The following is a 24837-nucleotide window of genomic DNA, read 5'->3' on the forward strand; positions in this document are numbered from 1 at the left end:
GCCTGTAATCTCAGCACTTTGGGAGGCCAAGGCTGACAGTTACCTGAGGTCAGGAGTTGGAGACCAGCCTGGCCAACATGGTGAAACCCAGTTTCTACTAAAAATACAAACATTAGCTGGGCGTTGTGGCGCATGCCTGTAATCCCAGCTACTGGGGAGGCTGAGGCAGGAGAATCATTTGAACCTGGTGGGGGAGGAGATTGCAGTGAGCCAAGATCGTGCTACTGCACTCCAGCCTGGGCAACTGAGCAAGACTCTGTCTCAAAAAACAACAACAAAAATGTAAGTCATAACAAACAAATGTCAATCAGCTGTGCATGGTAGCTCAAAGCAGCAATCCCAGTACTTTGGAAGCCCAAGGCAGAAGGACTTCTTCAGTCCAAGAGTTCAAAACCAGCCTGGGTAACACAGTGAGACCCTATCTCTATCAAATTAAAAATTAAAAAATTTGGCCAGGCGCTGTGGCTCACACCTGTAATCCCAGCACTTTGGGAGGCCAAGGCAGGCGGATCACTTGAGGTCAGTAGTTAGAGACCAGCCTAGCCAACATGGTGAAACCCCATCTCTACTAAAAATACAAAAATTAGCTGGGTGTAGTGGTGCACACCTGTAATCCCAGCTACTCAGGAGGCTAAGACAGGACAATGGCTTGAACCCGGGAAGGGGAGGCTGCAGTGAGCTGAGATCACACTACCACACTCTAGACTGGGTAACAGAGCAAGACTCTGTCTAAAAAAAAAAAAAAAAGGAAAGAAAAGAAAAACCAGGCATGGTGGAATGTGTCTGTGGTCTCAGCCACTCAGGAGGCTGAGGCAGGTGGATCAGTTGATCCCTGGAGGTCAAGGCTGCAGTGAGCTATGACCATACCACTGTACTTTAGCCTGGGTGACAGAGCAAGGCAGTATCTCAGAAAAAAAAAAAGACAAGCTGAATTATCTCAAATTAAATAAGACTAAAAATATATAACTAAATAAAATATGTGGTGTTGGTGTGGATCTTATAAAGGACATTTTTGAGACAACTGGTGAAATGTGAAGATAGATTATATGGTAAATAATGGTATTATATCAAAGCCAATCTCCTAAATTTGATCACTGTATTTGCCAGGATAAATCCCATGTTCTACAGAGATCTGTGCCTCAGTCTCAAGTCTCTCAAGCTATTCCCTCCCTGCTAGATTGGACCTGATGGATGATGACAACTCAAGTGACTACGACTGCTGATTTCTTTTACGTAAGTCCATCCTTTTATTCTTGCTTCCAAGACCTATATGCTAATCTCTGTTTTCTCCCTCATCCATTCCACAAAGTCCTAGAATCAGCATGATTTTGGCAAAAGAATACCATTCTCACATACGGATCATAAAATGTTCAGTAAGAGAGATCATAACATTTGCCAAATTCAATAGTTTTCTCCTATTTCATTTTTTTCTTTTTGAGACACAGTCTCACTCTGTTGCCCAGGCTGGAGTGCAGTGGCACAATCTTGGCTCACTGCAACCTCTGCCTCTCAGGTTCAAGCGATTCTCCTGCCTCAGCCTCCTGAATAACTGGGATTTTTTTTGTATTTTTAGTAGAAACAGGATCTCAAAAGGTTGACCAGCCTGGTCCAGAACTCCTGATTTCAGGTAATCCGCCCGCCTCAGCCTCCCAAAGTGCTGGGATTACAGGCGTGAGCTACCACGCCCAGCTTGCTTTCTCCTATTCCTTTGCCACAGAACATTTTTAGAAACTCAGAGAGAGGTCTATTAGGAAAAATTGTTCAAAGTGAAACTTGAAGACAACAGATTCTTCTTAGCCCTCTGCATTTACTCCTCCCCTCCCTCTTCTCAGATGCTACAAGTACTCCCCAGGAAATAATTATAAAACCAGTGATCAAGTCCAACTCCAACTGTAAGCCCCTTCTTATTAACTTCATGTTCCAAATGGTTTATTCAATCAAATGAAAACAGACTGTTAAAGTGACAGTCCTCCAACTCCCACCCTTTCCATTACACCAGACTGATCCAGTTGGTGAGAATTCCTGCCATGAGGTCAGTCATACTTACTGGGAAGAAATTCAAAGGTGTCAGAAAGAGATAGCTTATGAACTGTGACTCATCTAAAACATCCCAAAATAGTATTATCCAGTTGAATCACACCACCACATTTGTTAGAACTGGCTATGACAACATTTTATGCTCAACGTATTTACAGGTGTTCCACCAAATCACATAACAATTGAAAATAAATTTAGAAAACGTTGAATGAAGCTAGGCACAGTGGCTCACACCTGTAATCCCAGCACTTTTGGAGGCCGAGATGGGAGAATCACCTGAGGTCAGGAGTTTGAGATCAGCCTGGCCAACATGGTGAAACCCTGTTGCTACTAAAAATGTAAGAATTAGCCAGGTGTGGCTGGGTGCAGTCGCTCACACCTGTAATCCCAGCACTTTGGGAGGCCGAGGCGGGCGGATCACGAGGTCAGGAGATCGAGACCATCCTGGCTAACACGGTGAAACCCCGTCTCTACTAAAAATACAAAAAATTAGCCAGGTGTGGTGGCAGGCACCTGTAGTCCCAGCTACTCGGGAGGCTGAGGCAGGAGAATTGCTTGAACCCAGGAGGCGGAGGTTGCAGTGAGCCGAGATCACGCCACTACACTCCAGCCTGGGCGACACAGCGAGACTCCATCTCAAAAAAAAAAAAAAAAAAGAGAGAAAACGTTGAATGACAGTTCCCTTAAAATAGGTGTATCCATCTCCTCAATGCATCTCCTTCTTCAACAGTAATAATCTTTCTTTTCCTCTTTTTTATTTTTCAATCTTTTTTAGAGACAGGGTCTCACTTTGTTGCCCAGGCTAGTCTCGAGTTCCTGGGCTCAAGTGATCCTCCTGCCTCAGCCTCCCAAAAACGTTAGGATTACAGGCATGAGCCACCACACCCAGCCCTTTTGGGTCAACACTTTCAGAGGACAAGGCAGGAGGATAGCTTGAGCCCAGGAGTTTGGGACCAGCCTGGGCAACAATAGCGAGACTCCAGCTCTAAAAAAAAAAAAAAATTATAAAAACATAATAATTTTTTCAGTGAGTTCTGACAACTGCTTTAAAATACGTCAGTATTACACTTTACATTTTTGTAGATATATTAAGAAAAGCTCAATTTCACAAGATTGTTGCTCAGGCTAGTCTCAAACTCTTGAGCTCAGAGGACCCACTCACCTAGGCCTCCCAAAGTGTCGGGATTATAGATAGGCATGAGCCACAGTGCCCAGCTGAGATTTTTTTTTTTAAGAAAAAAATATATATATACAGTATTCTGTTTTATGTTTACACTCTATTTTCACAACACAAAATACTTCAGTTAGGTTTTTTTTCTCAAACAGGGACTCACTGTCGCCTAGGCTGGAGTGCAGTGGCATGATTATAGCCCACTGCAGCCTCAACCTCCTGGGCTCAAGAGATCCTCCTACCTCAGCCTCCCAAGTAGCTGGGACCACAGGCATGCACCACCACACCAAGCTAATTTTTTTTTATTTTTTGTAGACGAGGGCTCTCACCATGTTGTCCAGGCTGGTCTCAAACTCCTGGGCTCAAGGACTCCTCTAGCCTCAGCCACCCAAAATGCTAAGATTATAAGCATGAACCACTGCACTCAGCCTTTCTCTTTAGGAGAAAAAAAAAGAGAATGAGATACTGATGGGATTTCGCTCTATCACTCAGGCTAGAGTGCAGCAGTAGTACTACTATAACTCATGGCAGCCTCTAACTCCTGGGATCAAGTGATCCTCCTGGGTCAGCTCCCAAGTAGTTGGGACTACAATCACACACCACCATGCACGACTAATTTTTAGTTTTTCTGATAAATAGGGTCTCAATATGTTGCTCAAGCTGGTCTCAAACTCCTTGCCTCATGTGACCCTCCTACTTCAGTCTCCCAAGTAGTCTGGATTACAGGCATGAGCCAGTGTGCCCAGCTAAATATGTACTGTTCACTGTACATTGGCCATACTTCAGCAAAGCTGGAGGACACATTACAGGGAGAGAGAGAAAGATGAAAAAAGTAAAAATATGGAAAAAAATAAATAAATGAAACATCAATCAAATAAATAAGTACAATGTCAGTGAACTCAGGTTTCTACCTACGAATCCACATGGTACCCTACAAGCCTGCACTGAAGTTGATCATATAGCTTTCCAGAGCCTTGCCCACCACCTGGTCCAGCATGCCCTCTGCCTGGAATACTAGTCCATGTCTCCAGCTCAGCAGCCCGTATTTTGCAGCCTACTGAGCTCTATCTAACTGGTCATGCTACATCATGTAGGCTCACTGCCCTTGCACATGAATTATAAAGGCCAGAGGCTAGCTAACTAGATTTTTCAGATTTAACTATTCTTCTACAGTAATTTGTTTTATCCACACGTATGTGGCTGAGCAGTTCAGTTAGACTATTTGTTTTCTCCACGTTGGCAAATTATTTCCTACATGGCCCCCAAGTTACAAGAATATCTATGAGTTCATTAGTACAAAATTCAAAAACAAGCAAAACATAATACTATATTATTCAGGGATGCACACTAACACAGTGATACCTATAAAGAAAAGCAAGGAGGCCAGGCGAGGTGGCTCACGCCTGTAATCCCAGCACTTTGGGAGGCTGAGGCAGGCAGACCACCTGAGGTCGGGAGTTCAAGACCAGCCTGAACAACATGGAGAAACCCTGTCTCTACCAAAAATGCAAAATTAGCCGGGCGTGGTGGTGCATGCCTGTAATCCCAGCTAGTCGGGAGGCTGAAGCAAGAGAATCGCTTGAACTCGGGAGGCGGAGGTTGCAGTACGCCGAGATCGTGCCATTGCATGCCAGCCTGAGCAACAAGAGAGAAACTCCGTCTCAAAAACAAAAACATACAAAAAAAAAAGGCAAGGAAAAGATTATCTGTGGGGAAAAAGAGGAGTTTATGGTTGGGGAAGGAACACATACGTTTGTTAGGGTTGTTAGCAATTTCTGACCTGGACTGTGGTTAAATGGATGTTCTCTTTATAATTATTTAAGTCAAAATTTATTTTACTCACTTTCTATATATTTTGCAATAGGAAGTCGTTTAAAAAAAAAAAAAGAAAGAAACTAAACCATTATTCCACAAGTAAATTTCCTACACTATTTTGCTTAAACAGGTGCTTATATTCCACTTTCATCAGACAGAGTTCTAAGCTACAAACTCAAATGCTCACTTCAAATATATATACAACACTTACGGTCTCCTTCCTAGTCCCATGTTCCCAAAGATAGTCTCTCCATTCTGAAATTCATACAACAGCAGAGTGAAATCAGTTCAGGAATATAATATTCTACATTTTTTCCTCCAGTTGCAAATTAATTCTTTTTTTTTTTTTTTTTGAGATGGAGTCTCACTCTGTCGCCCAGGCTGGAGTACAGTGGCATGATCTTGGCTCACTGCAACCTCCGCCTCCTGGGGTCTAGCAGTTCTCCTGCCTCAGCCTCCCGAGTAGCTGGGATTACAGGTGCCTGCCACCACGCCCGGGTAATTTTTGTATTTTTAGTAGAGACAGCGCTTCACCATGTTGGCCAGGCTGGTTTCGAACTCCTGACCTCACGTGATCCACCTACCTCAGCCTCCCAAACTACTGGGATTACAGGCGTGAGCCACTGCCCCCAGCCTAAATGATTTTTTTAAGTGCAATGACAGGTTTATAATTTTGGGCATAAGGGTACATGTTCTCAAGATCTCCTGGAGCTGTGTCACGTAAAAAAGAAAACAAAATCTTGGATATCTCCCAAACTCAATTAAAATCCAGTTACTTGAGACTCTCACTTAACCTTCTACATTTCTTACTCTCAGAGCTTTCCTGTTTTTTTAAACACAGATGCTTATAATCCATTTTAAAATGCAGAATAAAAAAACAGCTCTAGGCCGGGCACTGTGGCTCATGTCTGTAAACCCAGGACTTTGGGGGGCCAAGGCGGGAAGACTGCCTGAGCCCAGGAGTTCGAGAACAGTCTGGGCAACAGGGCAAAACCCTGTCTCTACAAAAAAAAATACAAAAATTAGCAGGGTGTAGTGGTGCATGCTTGTCCCAACTACTCAGGAGGGTGAGGTGGGAGGATCTACCTGAGTCTGGAAAGTCGTGGTCGAATATGCAGTGAGTTGAGATCATGCCACTGCACTCCAGCCTGAGTGACAGAGTGAGAGAGACCCTGTCTCAAAAATAGAAGAACAGCTCTATCCTATTATTACAATTATGTTTACATTCTGTATGCACACGTACTAAAGCCTTGGAGGGCTTGTGGGAAAATTAGAAACTTTACTTGTAGTGAAGGTAAAATATATTTTTCTTTTTTGTTTTATACCCACATCTTCTTAGCAATTTTTTTTGTTTCAAATCATGTGTTTGGTAATGCAATATACCTTTAGCCTTAGCCTCATGAAATGCTTGGTTCTTTCTAAATCTCTCAGCATTTGATAGAACAAGAGCCAGCTGTCCAACATCCAGCATGACTTGGGAAGTTACTATATAAAGTTCCACTCTAGCTGGGCATGGTGGCTCACGCCTGTAATCCCAGCACTTTGGGAAGCCAAGGCAGGCGGATCACGAGGTCAGATCAAGACCATCCTGGCTAACACAGTGAAACCCCGTCTCTACTAAAATACAAAAAAAAATTAGCCAGGCGTGGTGGCGGGCGCCTGTAGTCCCAGCTACTTGGGAGGCTGAGGCAGGAGAATCGCCTGAACCCAGGAGGCGGAGGTTGCAGTGAGCCGAGATCACACCACTGCACTCCAGCCTGGGCAACAGAGCATGATTCTGTCTCCAAAAAAAAAAAGGTTCCACTCTGATTTTTTTTCTTTTCCTTTTCCTTTTTTTTTTTTTTTGAGATGGAGTTTCGCTCTTGTTGCCCAGGCTGGAGTGCAATGGGCACAATCTCGGCTCACTATAACCTCCACCTCCCGGGTTCAAGTGATTCTCCTGCCTCGGCCTCCTGAGTAGCTGGGATTACAGGCATGTACCACCACACTTGGCTAATTTTTTATTTTTAGTAGACATGGAGTTTCTCCATGTTGGTCAGGCTGGTCTCGAACTCTCAACCTGAGGTGATCCACCCACTTCAGCCTCCCAAAGTGCTGGGATTACAAGGTGTGAGCCACCGCACCCAGCCTCCACTCTGATTTAAAAAAAAAAAAAAAAAAAAGTCCAAATAGTGAACTCGGCCGGGTGCGGTGGCTCACGCCTGTAATCCCAGCACCTTGGGAGGCCGAGGCGGGTGGATCACAAATTCAGGAGTTCGAGACCAGCTTGGCCAACATGGAGAAACCCCGTCTATACTAAAAATACAAAAATTAGCTGGGTGTGGTCGTGGGCGCCTGTAATCCCACCTCCTCGGGAGGCTGAGGCAGGAGAATAGTTTGAACCCGGGAGGCAGAGGTTGCAGTAAGCCAAGATTGTGCCACCGCACTCCAGCCTGGACAATGACAACAACAACAAAAAAACAGTGAACTCTTTTTTTTTTTAAGACAGAGTCTCAGCTCACTGCAATCTCTGTCTCCCAGGCTCAAGTGATCCTCCCACCTCACCCTCCCAAGTAGCTGGGCCTACAAGCGTGCAGGCACCACCACACCCAGATAATTTTTCTTGTATTTCTTTGTAGAGACGGGGCCTATGTTGCCCAGGCTAGTTTCAAACTCCTGGGCTCAAGAGTTTTAACCACCTTGGCCTCCCAAAGTGCTGAGATTACAGGTGTGAGCCATGCCCAGCATAAACTCTTATACCATACTGATTACTCACGGAAAAAACTTTTTAAAGCATGTGATTTATATGTCTCACTGAAACATTCTTTGCTTTGTTAATTATTTATCTCATCAAATTTTGTTTTATACCATTATGGATTGTATCAATCCCTTTCATCTGGGAAAGTGCTGAACACCATTTTGAGAGGAAGGCAAGTACATTGGTTCCCAGTGGCACTAAACCAGGAATTGTTTTTAATTACGGCTTCTGCCTAAAAATATTCTTCCCTAATATTTTAAAATCTGGAACTAAATAATGGTTTAGTTCCCAGGAGTCAAATAGCCTACATATAACACTCTCTGAAAACACCATTTTTGAAAAGATTCATACATTCCTAATTAAGAATCCCAATATAATTTCAATCGTATTATGTAAAATACTTTATATAATGTAATCTGTAATTTTACTCTAAATTATGTTACAATTAATAAAGTGCAATCAATATGTACTATATTATAGTGAATTAAACTATTGAAAACCTCAATCAATAGCTAATTTGATAATTCTAGCCCAGTTCATAATGTAAGAGAACAGGAAATGAATACTTTAGCTGTAAAGGAACATGGAACTTTCAAATTTTTCACACATAAAATACATAACACACACACATCCCACAGAAAATGATAATGATAAAGCAAATGGGTAAAATGTTAACTGTAGATTCTGAGTGAAGAGAAAATAAAAGTTCTTCATACTAATCTTGTAATCTTTTACTTTTAAGTATGTTTAAATTTTTGTTATAAAAAACATCAAGCAGCTAGCTGGGAGCGGTGGCTCACATCTGTAATCCCAGCACTTTGGGAGGCAGAGGTGGGCAGATCACCTGAGGTCAGGAGTTCAAGACCAGGAGTGGCCAACCTGGTGAAACCTTGTCTCTACTAAAAATACAAAAATGAGCCAGGCATGGTGGCAGGTACCTGTAGTCCCAGCTACTGGGGAGGCTGAGGCATGAGAATCGCTTGAACCCAGGAGGCGGAGGCTGCAGTGAGCCAAGATCGCACCACTGTACTCCAGCCTGGATGACAGAGCGAGACTCCGTCTCAAAAAAAAAAAAAAAAAAAAAAAAAAAGGGCCGGGCACAGTGGCTCATGCCTGTAATCCCAGCACTTTGAGAGGCAGAGGTGGCTGGATCATGAGGTCAGGAGTTTGAGACCAGCCTGGCCAAGATGGTGAAACTCTGTGTCTACTAGAAAATACAAAAATTAGCCGGGCGCAGTGGCAGGTGCCTGTAATCCCAGCTACTCCGGAGGGTGAGGCAGGAGAATTGCCTGAACCAAGGAGGCAGAGGTTGCAGTGAGTAGAGATCACACCACTGCACTCCAGCCTGGGCGACAAAGCAAGACTCCGTCATAAATACATACATACATACACACACATACATATATACATAAACACCAAAATTGACTAAGCCACCTTCTACTTCCCCCTATGATGTGGTTTCCCATCACCTTCAAGATAAAATGCACACTTCTAGCACAGTAAACCAGTCCTTTTACGACTGACTCTGGCCTACCTCTCTGCTGATTGCCCTCTACCTACCCTCAGCTCTAAATGTGCTGAACTATGTGCAACTACCTGTAAGTACCACATTTTCTCAGACCATAACGCTTTTTTTTTTGAGACGGAGTCACTCTGTCACCCAGGCTGGAGTGCAGTGGCGCGATCTCGGCTCACTGCAAGCTCTGCCTCCCGGGTTCACGCCATTCTCCTGCCTCAGCTTCCCGAGTAGCTGGGACTACAGGCGCCCGCCACCATGCCTGGCTAATTTTTGTATTTTTAGTAGAGACGGGGTTTCACCTTGTTAGCCAGGATGGTCTCGATCTCCTGACCTCGTGATCCGCCCTCCTCAGCCTCCCAAAGTGCTGGGATTACAGGCATGAGCCACCGCACTCCGCCAACCATAACACTTTCATGTGTTGCTACCACTGCCTGAAAATCCCATCCTCCCCTACTTAGCTGAAGAACTCACACTCAACTTTCAAGACACAATTCAAATGTCCTTTTCCACAGAAACATTTCCTGACATCACCAAGTAAGTCAAAGGCTCTACTCACACAGCTCATTAGACTGTGAGTCCCCTGAGGACAAATAATATAAAGTATTTGTTTGTATTCTTAGGACCCTGCACCTAATCAAATTCTTAACATTTGCTGAGCTCCAATCAGTGGAGAAAAGGAGCCCTTTTAAATAAACTTTTCTGGAATAACCAGAAAACCATAAGGAAAAACAGAAAAATGGATCTGCCATTTCCCACACTAACTACCAGGGCAAATCCTAAATGGATAAGAGAGTGACATGTAAAAATAAGGCTGGGGCCGGGCGCAGTGGCTCACGCCTGTAATCCCAGCACTTTGGGAGGCTGAGGCAGGCAGATCACGAGGTCAGGAGATTGAGGCCATCCTAGCTAACACAGTGAAACCCCATCTCTACTAAAAATACAAAAAAAAAATCAGCCAGTGTGGTGGTGGGCGCCTGTAGTCCCAGCTACTCGGGAGGCTGAGGCAGGAGAATGGCATGAACCCGGTAGGCAGAGCTTGCAGTGAGCTGAGATTGTACCACTGCACTCTAGCCTGGGTGACAGAGTGAGACTGTCTCAAAAAAAAAATAAATAGTAAGGCTGGGCATGGTTACTCATACCAGTAATCCCAGGACTTTGCAAAGCCAAGGCAGGAAGATCACTTGAGCCCAGGAGTTCAAGACCAGCCTGGGACCAGGCACAGTGGCTCACACCTATAATCCCAGCACTTTGGGAGGCTGAGGCGGGTGGATCACCTGAGACCAGGAGTTCAACACCAGCCTGGTCAACATGGTGAAACCCCGTCTCTACTAAAAACACAAAAAAATTAACCAGGCGTGGTGGCAGGTGCCTGAATTCCCAGCTACTCGGGAGGCTGAGGTACAAGACTCACTTGAACCTGGGAAGCAGAGGTCGTGGTGAGCTCAAATTGCACCACTGCACTGCAGCCTGGGCGACACAGCAAGACTTTGACTCCAAAAAAAATATCAGCCAAGGCAACACAGAAAGACCCTGTCTCTATCTTTATAAATTAAAATAAAAAAAAGGTAAAAAATGAAATCATACAAGTACTAAAAGAACACATTGCTGAATTCCTTTATAACCTAGGAATGATAAAAGCTTCCCAATTATAATTCAAAATGAGAAAAGTAACCACATCAATATATTTAACTAAATTTCTTTAACTTTTTGGATAATAAAAACATCACAGACAAACACATTTACAGCAAGATCACCGAAACAATACTATTTTTTTTAATTTTATTTATTTATGTATTTTTTTGAGATGGAGTCTCGCTCTGTCGCCCAGGCTGGAGTGCAGTGGCACAATCTCGGCTCACTGCAAGCTCTGCCTCCCGGGTTCATGCCATTCTCCTGCCTCAGCCTCCCAAGGAGCTGGGACCACAGGCACCCGCCACCACGCCCGGCTAATTTTTGTACTTTTAGTAGAGATGGGGTTTCACCTTGTTAGACAGGATGTTCTCAATCTCCTGACCTCGTGATCCGCCCACCTCAGCCTCCCAAAGTGCTGGGATTACAGGCGTGAGCCACCACGCCCCGCCTATTATTTCTTATTCTCAATTATATTTGAAAGATCAGTAAGTTGTTAAACGATTTAGTGATCAAGAACAGTCCCCACAAAAAAGGTCTACTGATCATAGATTCATACAGGCAGCTAACAGCATGCTAGAAACAACGAAAACCAAAATGAATTAAAAGACAAAAATTATGATGAAAGATATGATAGACAATTCCTAAAAAGCTAATATTTGTAAAATCAGAGTTCGAAAATATAAATAAAGGAGTATAAGATAGCAGAGGCTGGGCACAGTGGCTCCCACTTGTAATCCCAGTGCTCTGGGAGGCCGAGGTAGGGAAATCACTTGAGTTCAAGACCAGCGGGGCCAACACAGTGAAACCCCATATCTACTAAAAATACAAAAATTAGCCAGGTGCGGTGGGTGGTGCATGCCTGTAGTCCCAGCTACTCAGGAGGCTGAGGCAGGAGAATTGCTTGAACCCGGGAGGCAGAGGTTGCAGGGAGCTGAGATCACTCCACTGCACTCCAGCCTGGGTGACAGAACAAGACTGTATCTCAAAAAATAACATAATATAATATAACATAACATATCATAACATAAAAATAAAGGCTGGGTGTGGTGGCTCACACCTGTACTCCCAGCACTTTGGGAGGCCGAGGTGGGTGGATCACTTGAGGCTGCGAGGTCAAGACCAGCCTGGCCAACATGGTGAAACCATGTGTCTACTAAAAATACAAAAATTAGCTGGGTGTGGCGGCGCGCACCTGTAATCCTAGCTATTCAGGAGTCTTGAGGCACAAGAATCGCTGCAGAGGTTGCAGTGAGCCGAAATCACACCACTGCACTCTAGCCTGGGTAACAGAGTGAGACTCCGTCTCATAAATAAATTAATTAAATAAAATAAAGATAGCAGAGAAGGGCTGGTGTGGTGGCTCGCACCAGTAATCAAAGAGCTTTCAGAGGCCAATGCAGGAGGATCGCCTTCCCGCCAAAAATTTGAGACCAGCCTGGGCAACACAGCAAGATCCCATCACTACAGAAATTTAAAAGTCACCCATATGCGCGTGGTAGCACGTGCTAGTAGTCCCAGCCTCTTGGGAACCTGAGGTGGGAAGATGGCTAGAGCCGGGAGATCAAGGCTGCAGTGCGCTGTGATCAAACCACTGCACTCCAGCCTGGGCAACAGAACAAGATCCTGTCTGTAAAAACAAAAATAAAACACACAATTGCAAGGACACCAAAATTATATTCTCACACAAGTTCAGAAGGTATCTCACCCACAAAATGTAAAAAATTCCATAAATTCTATTTATGGCACAAGACCTGCATCAGGAGAAAGCATGGAGAAGACTCGGTACAGCGAGAGGATAGGGAACTGCAACATAGTAAAATATTGTTAGGTCTTCGCAATGACTGCTGCAATATTTAATGCAAATGTTAAATGCCTCTTCAAAAAGCAGCTTCCTACAGTTAAAAAATAGTAATATTCTATAACTAAAATTTGTTTTTTGCTTTTTTTTTTTTAAATTCTACACGCTAGCAGCAGCAAAGGAAAAAAGCTGGATGCTACACCTAAAAGTATACAGAAACTGAGGATGCCCAAATAATAGTAAGCTGATGTACTTACAGGGAGTTTGGTGAAGGCCGGGTTGGTGACATGCTTCCCAAAGGCATCTTCCTGGAACTGAAGAAGCTGCACCACCAGCCCAGCCAGTGTTTTATTGGTAGGAGCATCCGCATGAACATACTGCAAGATAAAGACAGGCATTCAAAAACTAGTACAATTTTTGCAGGAGAAAATGTTGGCTTACTTCCTAGTACCTACTAAGTACTTACGTTATGGGAAATTTATAGATGTCTGAGACACGCTCTGTGCTATAAAGGAGCTTACAAAAACAAATATGTGTGTGCATTTAAAAATGGTTAAGACGGTTAATTTTTTTTTTTCTTTTCTTTGAGACGGAGTTTTGTTCTTGTCACCCAGGCTGGAGTGCAGCGGTGCGATCTCGGCTCACTGCAACCTCTGCCTCCCGGGTTCAAGCCATTCTCCTGCCTCAGTCTCCCGAGTAGCTGGGATTACAGGCATGAGCCACTACCCCCAACTACTTTTGTATTTTTAGTAGAGATGGGGTTTCACCACAATGGATAGGCTAGCCTCAAACTCCTGACCTCATGTGACCTGCCCCTGCCTCGACCTCACAAAGATAAATCTCCTGTGTTTTTTACCAAAAAAAAAAAAAAAAAGTGAAATATTATCCATATTAATGTAAAGAATGTCAAAAGCCCAAACCAGTAGTAGACACATCAGCTAGGAAGCTTCACAGCAAGGAAAAATAATGGGTAACACAACAAGAAAAGAATAAATTAGTGAGTTAAATGTAAAAGTTTTATTTGGCAATTACATGTTCAATATCACTTTGAGTAGCCAATACACTCAAAAAAATTTTTTTCTTTTTTTTGAGACAGAATCTTGCTCTTTCACCCAGGTTGGAGTGCAATGGCATCATCTCAGCTCACTGCAACCTCCGCCTCCAGAGTTCAAGCGATTCTCCTCCCTCAGCCTCCCTAGTAGCTGGGACTACAGGCGCGCAACCACCATGCCCGGCTAATTTTGTTTGTATTTTTAGTAGAGACCGGGTTTCACTATGTTGACCAGGCTGGTCTTTAACTTCTGACCTCATGATCCGCCCACTTCAGCCACCCAAAGCGCTAGGATTACAGGCGTGAGTCACCACACTCGGCCTCAAAAAGTATTTTTAAATCTCCAATTCCAAGCAAGAAAAACATCTATACCTGCCTTTCAGTTGGACGAGAGAATTTTTATTTTTATTTTTGCCGGAGCTAACTTTCGAACTACCATCCAACATTTCAAGGTTAATGTGGTATGTCTCTATTACAATAAATATTTTTTAGATGAGTGGTGTATGGTCAAAATTACATCAACTGCAAAGTCTACAATTATTATGCATAGGACAAAGGGCACACAATTTCTGCTACTACCATTGAAACTTACTTACAGCATATAAAAAGGCAATCATTTACTTTTTTTTTTTTTTTTTTGAGATGGGGTCTTCTTCCATCACTTAGCCTGAAATGACGAAACCCCGTCTCCACTAAAAAACAAATACAAAAAATTAGCTGGGTGTGGTGGCACACACCTGTCCCCAGCTACCTGGAAGGCTGAGGCAGGAGAATCGCTTGAACCTGGGAGGTGGAGGTTGCAGTGAACCGAGATTCATGCACTCCAGCCTGGGTGACAGAGCCAGACTCCATCTCAAATAATTAATTTTAAAAACTTTGTGTGTGTGTGTGTTTTTGGAGTCTCGTTCTGTCACCCAGGCTGGAGCGCAGTGGTGCAATCTCTGCTCAGCGCAAGCTCTGCCTTCTGGGTTCACATCATTCTCCTGCCTCAGCCTCCCAATAAACTGGGACTACAGGCACCCACCACCATTCCCGGCTAATTTTTTGTATTTTTAGTAGAGACGGGGTTTCACCATGTTAGCCAGGATGGTCTCAATCTCCTGACCTCGTGATCCACCCGCCTCAGCCTCCCAAAGTGCTGGGATTACAGGTGTGAGCTACTGTGCCCGGCCAATTTTAAAAACCTTAAAAACTACATACTACTTTCTCCTTCCTTATACTATATTGATAATTTGCAACAAAAACTAGCAAGCCTAGTTTTTGAAGGACCATATACTTTTTTTTTTCAAGACAGTGGTTTCTTGCTGTCTCCCAGGATGGAATACAGTGGTGTAATGACAGCCACCGCAGCCTCAATCTCCTGGGCTCAAGTGATCCTCCTCCTCCACCTCCTGGAGAGCTAGGACTACAGAGGCGTGCCAACACATCTGGCTAATTTTTTAATTTTCTGTACAGAACCGTTTTCACCAACTTCTCTGGGCTAGTCTAGAACTCCTGGGTTCAAGTGATTCTCTCACTTTGGCCTCCCAAAAAGTACTGGGATTAGAGGCATAAGGTACTGCACCTGGCCCATATACTTTCAAGTGAAAATTTGAAGTCAGTTTTTCTCCAATATACTCAACATAGTACTTTTTTTTTTTTTTTTTTTTTTGAGACAGTCTCACTCTGTTGCCCAGGCTGGAGTGCAGTGGTGCGATCTTGGCTCACTGCAAGCTCTGCCTCCCAGGTTCACAACATTCTCCTATCTCAGCCTCCTGAGTAGCTGGGACTACAGGCACCCATCACCACGCCTGGCTAATTTTTTGTATTTTTAGTAGAGACGGGGTTTCACCGTGTTAGTCAGGATGGTCTCGATCTCCTGACCTCGTGATTCGCCTGCCTCGGCCTCCCAAAGTGCTGGGATTACAGGTGTGAGCCACCGCGCCCAGCCCCGTAAATTTTTAATAAACGGTATTCAAGGGCCAGGCGCGGTGGTGGCTCACACCTGTAATCCCAGCACTTTGGGAGGCTGAGGCGGGCGAATCACAAGGTCAGGAGATCAAGACCAACCTGGCTAACGCAGTGAAACCCCGTCTCTACTAAAAATACAAAAACTAGCCGTGCATGGTGGCACTTGCCTGTAGTCCCAGCTACTCAGGAGGCTGAGGGAGGAGAACCGCTTGAACCCGGGAGGCGCAGGTTGTAGTGAACCCAGATCGCAATTGTGCCACCACACTCCAGCCTGGGTGCACTCCAGCCTGGGTGACAGAGCAAGACTCACTCTCAAAAAATAAAAAATAAAAAATAAAATAAAATAAACTTCGAAATAGACCTGCTATGTACCCACAAAAATTAAAAATTAAAACTCTGGCCGGATGCAGTGACTCATGCCTGTAATCCCAGCACTTTAGGAGGGCAAGGTGGACAGATCACTTGAGGTCAGGAGTTCAAGACCAGCCTGGCCAACATAGTGAAACCCCGTCTCTACTAAAAATACAAAAATTAGCCAGGCATGGTGGTGCATGCCTATAATCCCAGCTGCTTGGGAGGCTGAGGCAGGAGAATGGCTTGAATCCGGGAGGCGGAGATTGCAGTGAGCCGAAAGTGCGCCACTGCACTCAAGCCTGGGTGACAAAGCAAGACTCCGTCTCAAACAACAAAAAGAAAAATACTTCAAGTATATCTTACAAAACTGACAAAATACATTGTACATATCCGCAAGATAACTTCATAATCTTTAATAAGCACAGGTTTCCTAAAGGAGTCATATAATGTACTGCACTTTTTTTGTACACGGTAAAGCAACATAAAAAAATAATGACCGGCCGTGCAACGTGGATCACACCCATAATCTCAGAACTTTGGGAGGCCGCGGCGGGTGGACCACTTGAGGTCAGGAGTTTGAGACGAGCCTGGCCAACATGGCCAAACTCCATCTCTACTAAAAAAACACAAAAACTAGCCAGGCAGAGTGGCACACACCTGTAATTCCAGCTACTCAGGAGGCTGAGAGGCAGGAAAATTGCTTGAACCCAGGAGACAGAGGTTGCAGCAAGCCAAGAGCGTGCCACTGCACTCCAGCCTGGGTGACACAGTGAGACTGTCTCAAAAATAATAACTACAATCTGTATTTTACAGATTAACTAAACAATGCCAAACTATAGCTGAAAAAGACAATGTCCTTGAAAAAGGCTGTTCAGATGGAACCAAATCAACATTTCAGGTAAATATACATATATATGTAAACATATATGTAAATATATAAATGTAAATATATTTTTTTTTCTTTTTTTTAAACCGAGTTTTGATCTTGTTGCCCAGGCTGAAGTAAAATGGCGCGATCTCAGCTCAGCACAACCTCCGCCTCCCGGGTTCAAGCAATTCTCCTCCCTCAGCCTACCGAGTACCTGGGATTACAGGCATGCGTCACCACATCTGGCTAATTTTGTATTTTTAGTAGAGATGGGGTTTCTCCATGTTGGCCAGGCTGGTCTCGAACTCCCAACCTCAGATGATCCGCCTGCCTCGGTCTCCCAAAGTGCTGGGATTACAGGCGTGAGCCACTACACCTGGCCTCAGGTAAATATTTCTTTTTTTTTTTTTGAGACAGAGTCTTGCTCTGTCACCTAGGCTGGAGTGCAGTGGCGTAATCTCGGCTCACTTGCAGCCTCTGCCCACAGGGTTCCAGCGATTCTCCTGCCTCAGCCTCCTGGGTAGCTGGGATTACAGGCGCACGCCACCACGCCTGGCTAACTTTTGTATTTTTGGTAGAGACGGGGTTGCACCATGTTGGCCAGGCTGGTCTCAAACTCCCGACCTCAGGTGATCTGCCCGCCTTGGCCTCCCAAAGTGCTGGGATTATAGGCATGAGCCACCATGCCTGGCCTATATTTTTAATAACTATAGTGAATATAGGCCGGGTGCAGTGGCTCATGACTGTAATCCCAGTACTTTGGGAGGACGAGGTTAGAGGACTACTTTGAGTCCAGAAATTTGAGACCAGTCTGGGCAACACAGTAAGACCCTGTCTCTATTTATGTATTTATTTTTTGAGACACTTTCGCTCTGTAGCCTAGGCTGGAGTGCAGTGGCCCGATCTCAGCTCACTACAACCTCCACCTCCCAGGTTTGAGTGATTCTCCTGCCTCAGTCTCCTGAGTAGATGGGACTACAGTCATGTGCCACCACACCTGGCTAATTTTTGCATTTTTAGTAGAGCAGAAGTTTCACCACATTGGCCAGGCTGGTCTCGAACTCCTGACCTCAGGTGATCCACCGGCCTCGGTCTCCCAAAGTGCTGGGATTACAGGTGTGAGCCACAGCCCCCAGTCTCAGTCCAATTTTTAATAAACTATAGAATATTTAATTCTGATTAGATTTTTTTTTTCAAATCATCCTACCAAATTACCAAACATGAAAATGCATGTAGGCCAGGCACAGTGGCTCATGCCTGTAATCCCAGTACTTTGGGAGGCTGAGGCTGGCGGATCACCTGAGGTCAGGAGTTCAAGCCCAGCCTGGCCAACATGGTGAAACCCCAGCTTTACTAAAAATAACAAAAATTAGCAGAGCGTGGTGGCGGGTGCCTGTAATCCCAGCTACTCGAGGCTGGGGTAGAAGAATCACTTCAACTTGGGAGGCCGAGGTCACACCACTGCACTCCAGCTTGGGCAGAAGAGCAAGACTCCATCTCAAAAAAAAAAACACTGACTCCTAATTAAGAAATTTTAATTTCTATGTCATAAACAATTAATCTGGTTTTTTTTTGTTTTTGTTTTTTGTTTTTTTTTGTTTTGTTTTGAGACAAGGTCTCGCTCTGTTGCCCAGGCTGGAGTGCAATGGTGCCAACACAGTTCACCGCAGCCTCAACCTCCTAGGCTCAAGTGATCCTCCATGGACCCTGCCTCAGCCAAGTAGCTGGGACTACACGTGCATGCCACCACAACTGATGTATTTTTTTGTTTTATTTTGTTTTGAGACAGGGTCTCATCATGTTGCCCAAGCTGGTCTCCAAATCCTGGGCTCAAATGAACCTCCCACCTGGAATTCCCAAGTGCTGGGATTACGGACGCAAGCCACTGCACCTGGCCCAATTAATCTTTTGATCAAAAAAAGTCTATCATATTTTATTTAAGAAAACAAAAATTTATTAGTCTCAAAATATTTCAAGTAAGAGTCAGTGTGGGCCAAGTGTGGTGGCTCACACTTGTAAGCCCTGCACTTTGGGAGGCTGAGGCAGGCAGAGAGCCCAGGAGTTCGAGACCAGCCTGGGCAACACTGCAAAACCCTGCCTCTACTGATAATACAAAAAATTAACCAGGTGTGGTGGTTCGTGCCTGTAGTCCCAGGTACTCAGGAGGCTGAGGTGGGAGAATCACCTGAGCCCAGGAGGTTGAGGCTGCAGTGTGCTATGATCTCACCACTGCACTCCAGCCTGGGCAACACAGCAAGACCGTGTCTCAAAAAAAAAGAAAATTCCTAAATGAAGTCTCAGGTATCTTCCATTTGAAAAAGAAGGTAAATAATATCTATCATTTAGGACTGCTGTGAGGATTTTAAGTGAGTTATACTTTAAGTACCTGGCACATGGTAAATGCTCAGTTGTTCACTGAATGCATGAGCTGAACGCAAGAGTTTGAGGTTGCAGTGAGCTATGATCACACCACTGTACTCCAGCCTGGGCAACACAGAAAGACCCTGTCTCAAAAAAATAAAGTAAAATAAAAATAAATAAAAAACGACACTAGCAAAATCATGTTTACTGAGGCTGAAACTGTTGTCTGCTCTGAAAATGCAGTATTAAATGCACTAGAAACGGTTAGTTAAAACCAATGCATACACCAAATAGAAATGCACTGTGTAGAAAAGAAGCAAAGAACTTTGTGATAATATTTTCACCACTTCAACACTAACACCCAGAGACTGAAAAGATTCTGGCTGTCAGGCCTAAGGTATATAAGATTCTCAATCTCAGTAGACCCTAGAAATACACTCTGGCTTTACAAAGTCCTGAGAAGTCAAAGGTAACTTTGTCTATAAAGTCTTAGGGATAGTGAATCAACATTAGCCTAGTGGTCTCAACACTGCTGGGCAATTCCTCAAACTGCTTTGTAGCCACTTCCCTACCCACCCAAACAAATATCGAAGGATTATCCATGTCTAAAGCTTCTTGTAGTTGATCCCAAACTGATGCACACTTAACAGTGTGGAGAGGTAGAAATTACTGAAATTTGCCTTTTTCTACTCTCTTCCTTGATATTCAAAGGAATATGCCTGTAGATTATTTTTCTTTGTTAAAGCTTCACTGAATTTAAGACCCAAAGCATTGGCTAAAAGGAATGTAATAAAAAAGAATTAACCAATATTTTCATAACATATTCAATTCCATTAGCCACTTCTGGAAGCTCTATTACTTACATTTAAAAAGTGACCAATTTATCACTGTGTAAGAAAGGGCAATATTACTAAAAATCTACAGTCTAAATGTAATTTCAGAGGGGGAAAAGTCCAGACACCTAAAAATATAATTACTGTCTCTCACTTCCTCAAACTTCAGATAAGAAATGTAATTTTTCTAGCTGACCTTCAAAAACAAGAAAGAAAGAAATGATCATTTCTGGGTCTTTGGTTTGTTTTTGTTTTTTTTGTTTGTTTGTTTGTTTGTTTTTTTGAGACAGTCTTACTCTATTACCCAGGCTGGAGTGCAATGCAGGCTGGAGTGCAATGGTGCAATCTCGGCTCACTGCAGCTTCTGCCTCCTGGGTTCAAGAGATTCTCCTGCCTCAGCCTCCCGAGTAGCTGGGATTACAGGCATGTGCTGCCACACCCGACTAATTTTGTATTTTTTTGGAAAGACGGGGTTTCACCATGTTGGTCAGGCTAGTCTCGAACTCCTGACCTCAGGTGATCCACCCGCCCGGCCTCCCAAGCCGCGCCCGGCCAGAAATGGTCATTTCTGAATGTACCACGTGTAATGCCAAAGGAACCCAAGATCCCTGCCCATGCCTAATAACTGCCAAACACTGACAGGCTTCACTGAGCTGTAGAGGCCAAAAAAATAGGTTCCTAAGCTAGTTTATATTTTCATTCATTCAACAAATACTTACTAAGCAGCTACTAAGGGTAAGGCACTAAGTATCAGCCACGTTCCTGGATACACTGCAGTGAACAAAGCCCTTGCTTCAGTGCTATGATTCTCAATAGGAGAAAGTACAGAACTAAAGAGGGTGATAGGAAAACTTCAGAGGCTGGGGAGCCTTTTCGGCTACCTGCTTCATTACACCCTTTAAAGGAGTCCTCCCGAATATTTACACAAAGGGGAAGTTGGAAAAAAAAAAAAACATTTGTTATAAACAAGGGATTAAGTCAAAACTTTGAAAACTACTGACTCGGCGGAACTTCCGTCCCAAAGGTAGGAGAAATAAGTAAATGAATAATTTCAAAATGTGGTAAACACTACGAAGAAAATAAAGGTGACACAAGAAAAGTGCTCTAATAAAAACTGGGTTCTTGGGGAAGGCCTCCCTTTAGAACACTTTACGTACAAGCGAACATTAACTCTCACGCCACACAGAACCAGAAGCACAATGAGGTAGAACCGTCGTTAATAGTTCTCATCCATCCTAGAATTCATATTGCCTGTTAGTAATTAACGAATACAATCATCCCAGTCGTTTAGCAATTCAACAACAGGTAGCAAACCCCCTCGAGATTTTGAATACGCTCTAAACAAAACTTGAAGCTGCTTTTACCACGCTTGCTCGGTCTTTAGGGATCATTGTTCACACACCTAAGGCAGCTGACAAAAGAGAGAGAGTCACACTCGCTTAGTGGCTGAGCTCGACCTGCTCTGGCACACGAGACTGAGCAGGGGCTTTCACCAGGGGTGCGTGGGCTCAGAGGAGAGAGCCCCGAACCCCAGTCAGGCCCCGGGATCGCGGGCGCCCAGAGCAGGCGGCGGGGGCGTGGCGGGCCTGGCGCCTGCCTTTGTTGTCCCTCGTGGCGTACGGGGGGGAGGGGCGGCCCGAGGCCCGCGAGGCCAGCTGCCGCCTCCGGTCCCGGTCGCGGGGTCTCCCGGCCCCCACGGGCGCGCGAACTCACCTTCTTGTAGTGCTTGCCCAGCCAGACCCGCACCGAATCCAGCTGGGACACCGTCTCCGGGCTCTCCCAAAACTTGGTGGCCGGGCCCCCATCCTTCCGCCGATAAACAGCTAGGCCTGCGGCTGCCGCCGCAATCCCCGAGCCCGTGGCGCCTACCGCTGTCCCCGGCCCGCCGCCGCCCGCCGCTGCGGCCATCGTCGCAGTCCGTCGTCCCCACAGCCTGGCCCACACCAGCCCTCGCGGTGTTTCCCGGTCGTTCCCGCGCGCACCCCAGCGCGCGCAGCCGCCACTGCCACTTCCTGGCCCCGCCCAGCCAACCCCCTTCCGGCGCGGACGCCCGGCCCCGCCCCATCTCGGAACTGGCCCTGTATCTGACGCAAGCCAGCGCACACGCATGCGCAGCACTCGTGCGGGCGCGCGTTGGACTAGCACGTCCTGCGGCCTCAGCCGCCTCTTCCGCCGTCCTCCGTAGGCTGCATTCTGCCCTAGTGAGCGCCGGTTTTTGAGCCTTGCTCTTCCCTCGCTACCGACGTCGAATCATTATGCGGTCAACAACCGCAGGCGGGTTATGTGTCATAGCCTGCCTCCGCTGGAGGGAAAAGGCCTGGTGCGAGAAGTGCCGAGGGGAAAGCCTGTCTAGGGTATCGAGTGCTGGCCGAGGGCCCTGCACCCGGACTGGGACTGCGCCGGGCCCCGCTTTCCCTCAGACCCTCCACCCCGGCGGCATTTGTGAACAGCCATCTGGGACTCCCACGCCTAGGCTTTTCGGCTTCACAGACCTTCCACTCCCTCAGGGGTCCAGCCACAGCGGCTCATTCCTGCCCCAGGGGCCCTTGCACTGGCTCTTCCGAGACCTCAGCAGGTCTTCCCTTCTGATTTGCACTTACGAGACGCGTTCAGATTCACTGCTTCAAAGGACTTCAGAAAGTAGTTGTCAGATCTTAACAATCTTGAACAACTGTTCACACCCATACACTTTCTGCATAGCGCTCACCACGACCCGGCGTTTCTAGTTTCTCATTTACCTTCCACATAAATTACATGAGAACCTATTCTTAACTTGTTCACAGGTGTGTCCTGAACACCTGAGACAAGGAACAGATGTACAGTAAATACTTGATGAGTTAATGAATGGCCCACATAGAAGCCGAAAATTTTTAAATTATTAACAAGGTATGATTGGCCGGGCGCGGAGCACTTTGCGAGGCTGAGGTGGGAGGATCAATTGAGCCCAGGAGCTCTAGACCACCACACCCGTCCCCGTCTCTACAAAAAATACAAAAATCAGCCAGCGTTGTGTTGCAAGCCTGTGGTCCTAGCCTCTTGGAGGGCTGAGGTGGGAGGATCCCTTGAGCTGGGGAGATGGAGGCTGCAGTGAGCTATAATCGCGCCACTGACTACACTTCAGCCTGGGCGACAGAGCGAAACCCTGTTTCAGAAACATAAAAAGTATGACTGGCCATAATGGAGTTGTGAGCATAATGCTATATGATCGCAGAGAAGCAAGTAACTAATTGCTTGGGAGAACGTGACTAACTGCTGGTAAGTTTTTGAGATCTTTTAAAAATGAGGGTGTGTACATGTTTTCAGGATCTCCTGAGGGCTGTGTCACGGACAGTAAAATATATTAAATAAAAAAGTTAATAGAATGTGATCAGGAGGGCCAGGCGAGATAGCTCACGCCTGTAATCCCAACACTTTGGGAGGCCAAGGCAGACTGATCACGAGGTCAGGAGTTCCAGCCCACCCTGGCCAACATGGTGAAACCCCGTCTCTACTAAAACTACAAAAATTGGCCAGGTGTGGTGGTGCATGCCTGTAATCCCAGCTACTCGGGAGGCTGAGGCAGGAGAATTGCTTGAACCCAGGAGGAGGTGGAGATTGCAGTGAGCTGAGATCATGCCACTGCACTCCAGCCTAGGCGACAGAGCCAAACTCGTCTGAAAAAAAAAGTTTTTAATTTGAAACTTTCTCAGATTTAACAGAAAAGTTACAAATATAATACAAAGAACTTTTCCTGAACCATCTAAGAGTAAGTTGCTGACATAATACCCATCACTATCAAAAATTTTAATGTGTATTTTCTACAGACAAGTATAGTCTATATATTCTCTTACATAATCACAATACAATCATTTATACCAGGAAATTAACACTGATGCCATCCCCAGACCCCATTCAGGTTTTTCCTATTGCACCATGAAGTCCTTTATAGCAAAAGTTTCCAGTTCAAAATCACACTTTGCATTTAATAAAATTTCATCTCCTTCAATATGGAACAGTTCCTTAGTCCTTAAACCTTAACAACACTGATACCTATGAAGATTACAAGGCATTTATTTTGTAGAATGACCCTCAATTTAAGTTTGTCTGATGTTTGTTCTTTGTGTTCTTTGCATTGGATTCTATCAGGTGGTGCATAATTTCATTTCTCCTGTTACATTGATGACAGAGTATCATCCAGGTTTCTCTACTGCAAAGTTATTCTTTTTGCCTTTGTAATTAATCACTATTTTCTATGGAGGTATTTTGTTTTTTTGCTTTTCGGGGGTTTTTTGAGATAAAGTCTTGCTTTGTCGCCCAAGCTGGAGGGCAGTGGTGTGATCATGGTTCACTGCAGCCTCCACTTCCTAGGCTCAATTGATCCCTTTGTGGAGGTATTTTGAAAGTATATTGGCCGGGCGCAGTGGCTCACGCCCGTAATCCCAACACTTTGGGAGGCCAAGGCAGGCAGATCATGAGGTCAGGAGATTGAGACCATCCTGGCTAACACGGTGAAACCCTGTCTCTACTAAAAATACAAAAAATTAGCCGGGCGTGGTGGCGGGCACTTGTAGTCCCAGCTACTCGGGAGTCTGAGACAGGAGAATGGCATGAACCTGGGAGGCGGAGCTTGCAATGAGCTGAGCTTGCACTACCGCACTGTAGCCTGGGTGACAGAGCGAGACTCTGTCTCAAAAAAAAAAAAAAAAAAAGAAAGTATATTAAGTCCTGGTGT

At 45.1% G+C, this 24837-nt stretch overlaps 1 protein-coding gene across 1 annotated transcript in view; it reads right to left on the reverse strand.

Annotated features, from left to right (window-relative positions):
• The window catches only part of SMARCC1 (SWI/SNF related BAF chromatin remodeling complex subunit C1), a 197583-nt gene extending 175423 nt beyond the window's left edge, over positions 1–22160 (reverse strand). Inside the window, exons 1-2 of the mRNA XM_031009168.3 lie at positions 21840–22160; positions 12967–13086 (exon numbers count right to left, since the gene is read on the reverse strand). Coding sequence (XP_030865028.1) covers positions 12967–13086; positions 21840–22034 — 315 coding nt within the window. The 5' untranslated portion in view covers positions 22035–22160. The remainder of the gene's footprint in view (positions 1–12966; positions 13087–21839) is intronic.
• Between the last annotated feature and the right edge of the window lie 2677 nt (positions 22161–24837).

This window comes from Gorilla gorilla, chromosome 2, assembly GCF_029281585.2.
Source record: "Gorilla gorilla gorilla isolate KB3781 chromosome 2, NHGRI_mGorGor1-v2.1_pri, whole genome shotgun sequence".
NCBI lineage: Eukaryota > Metazoa > Chordata > Mammalia > Primates > Hominidae > Gorilla > Gorilla gorilla.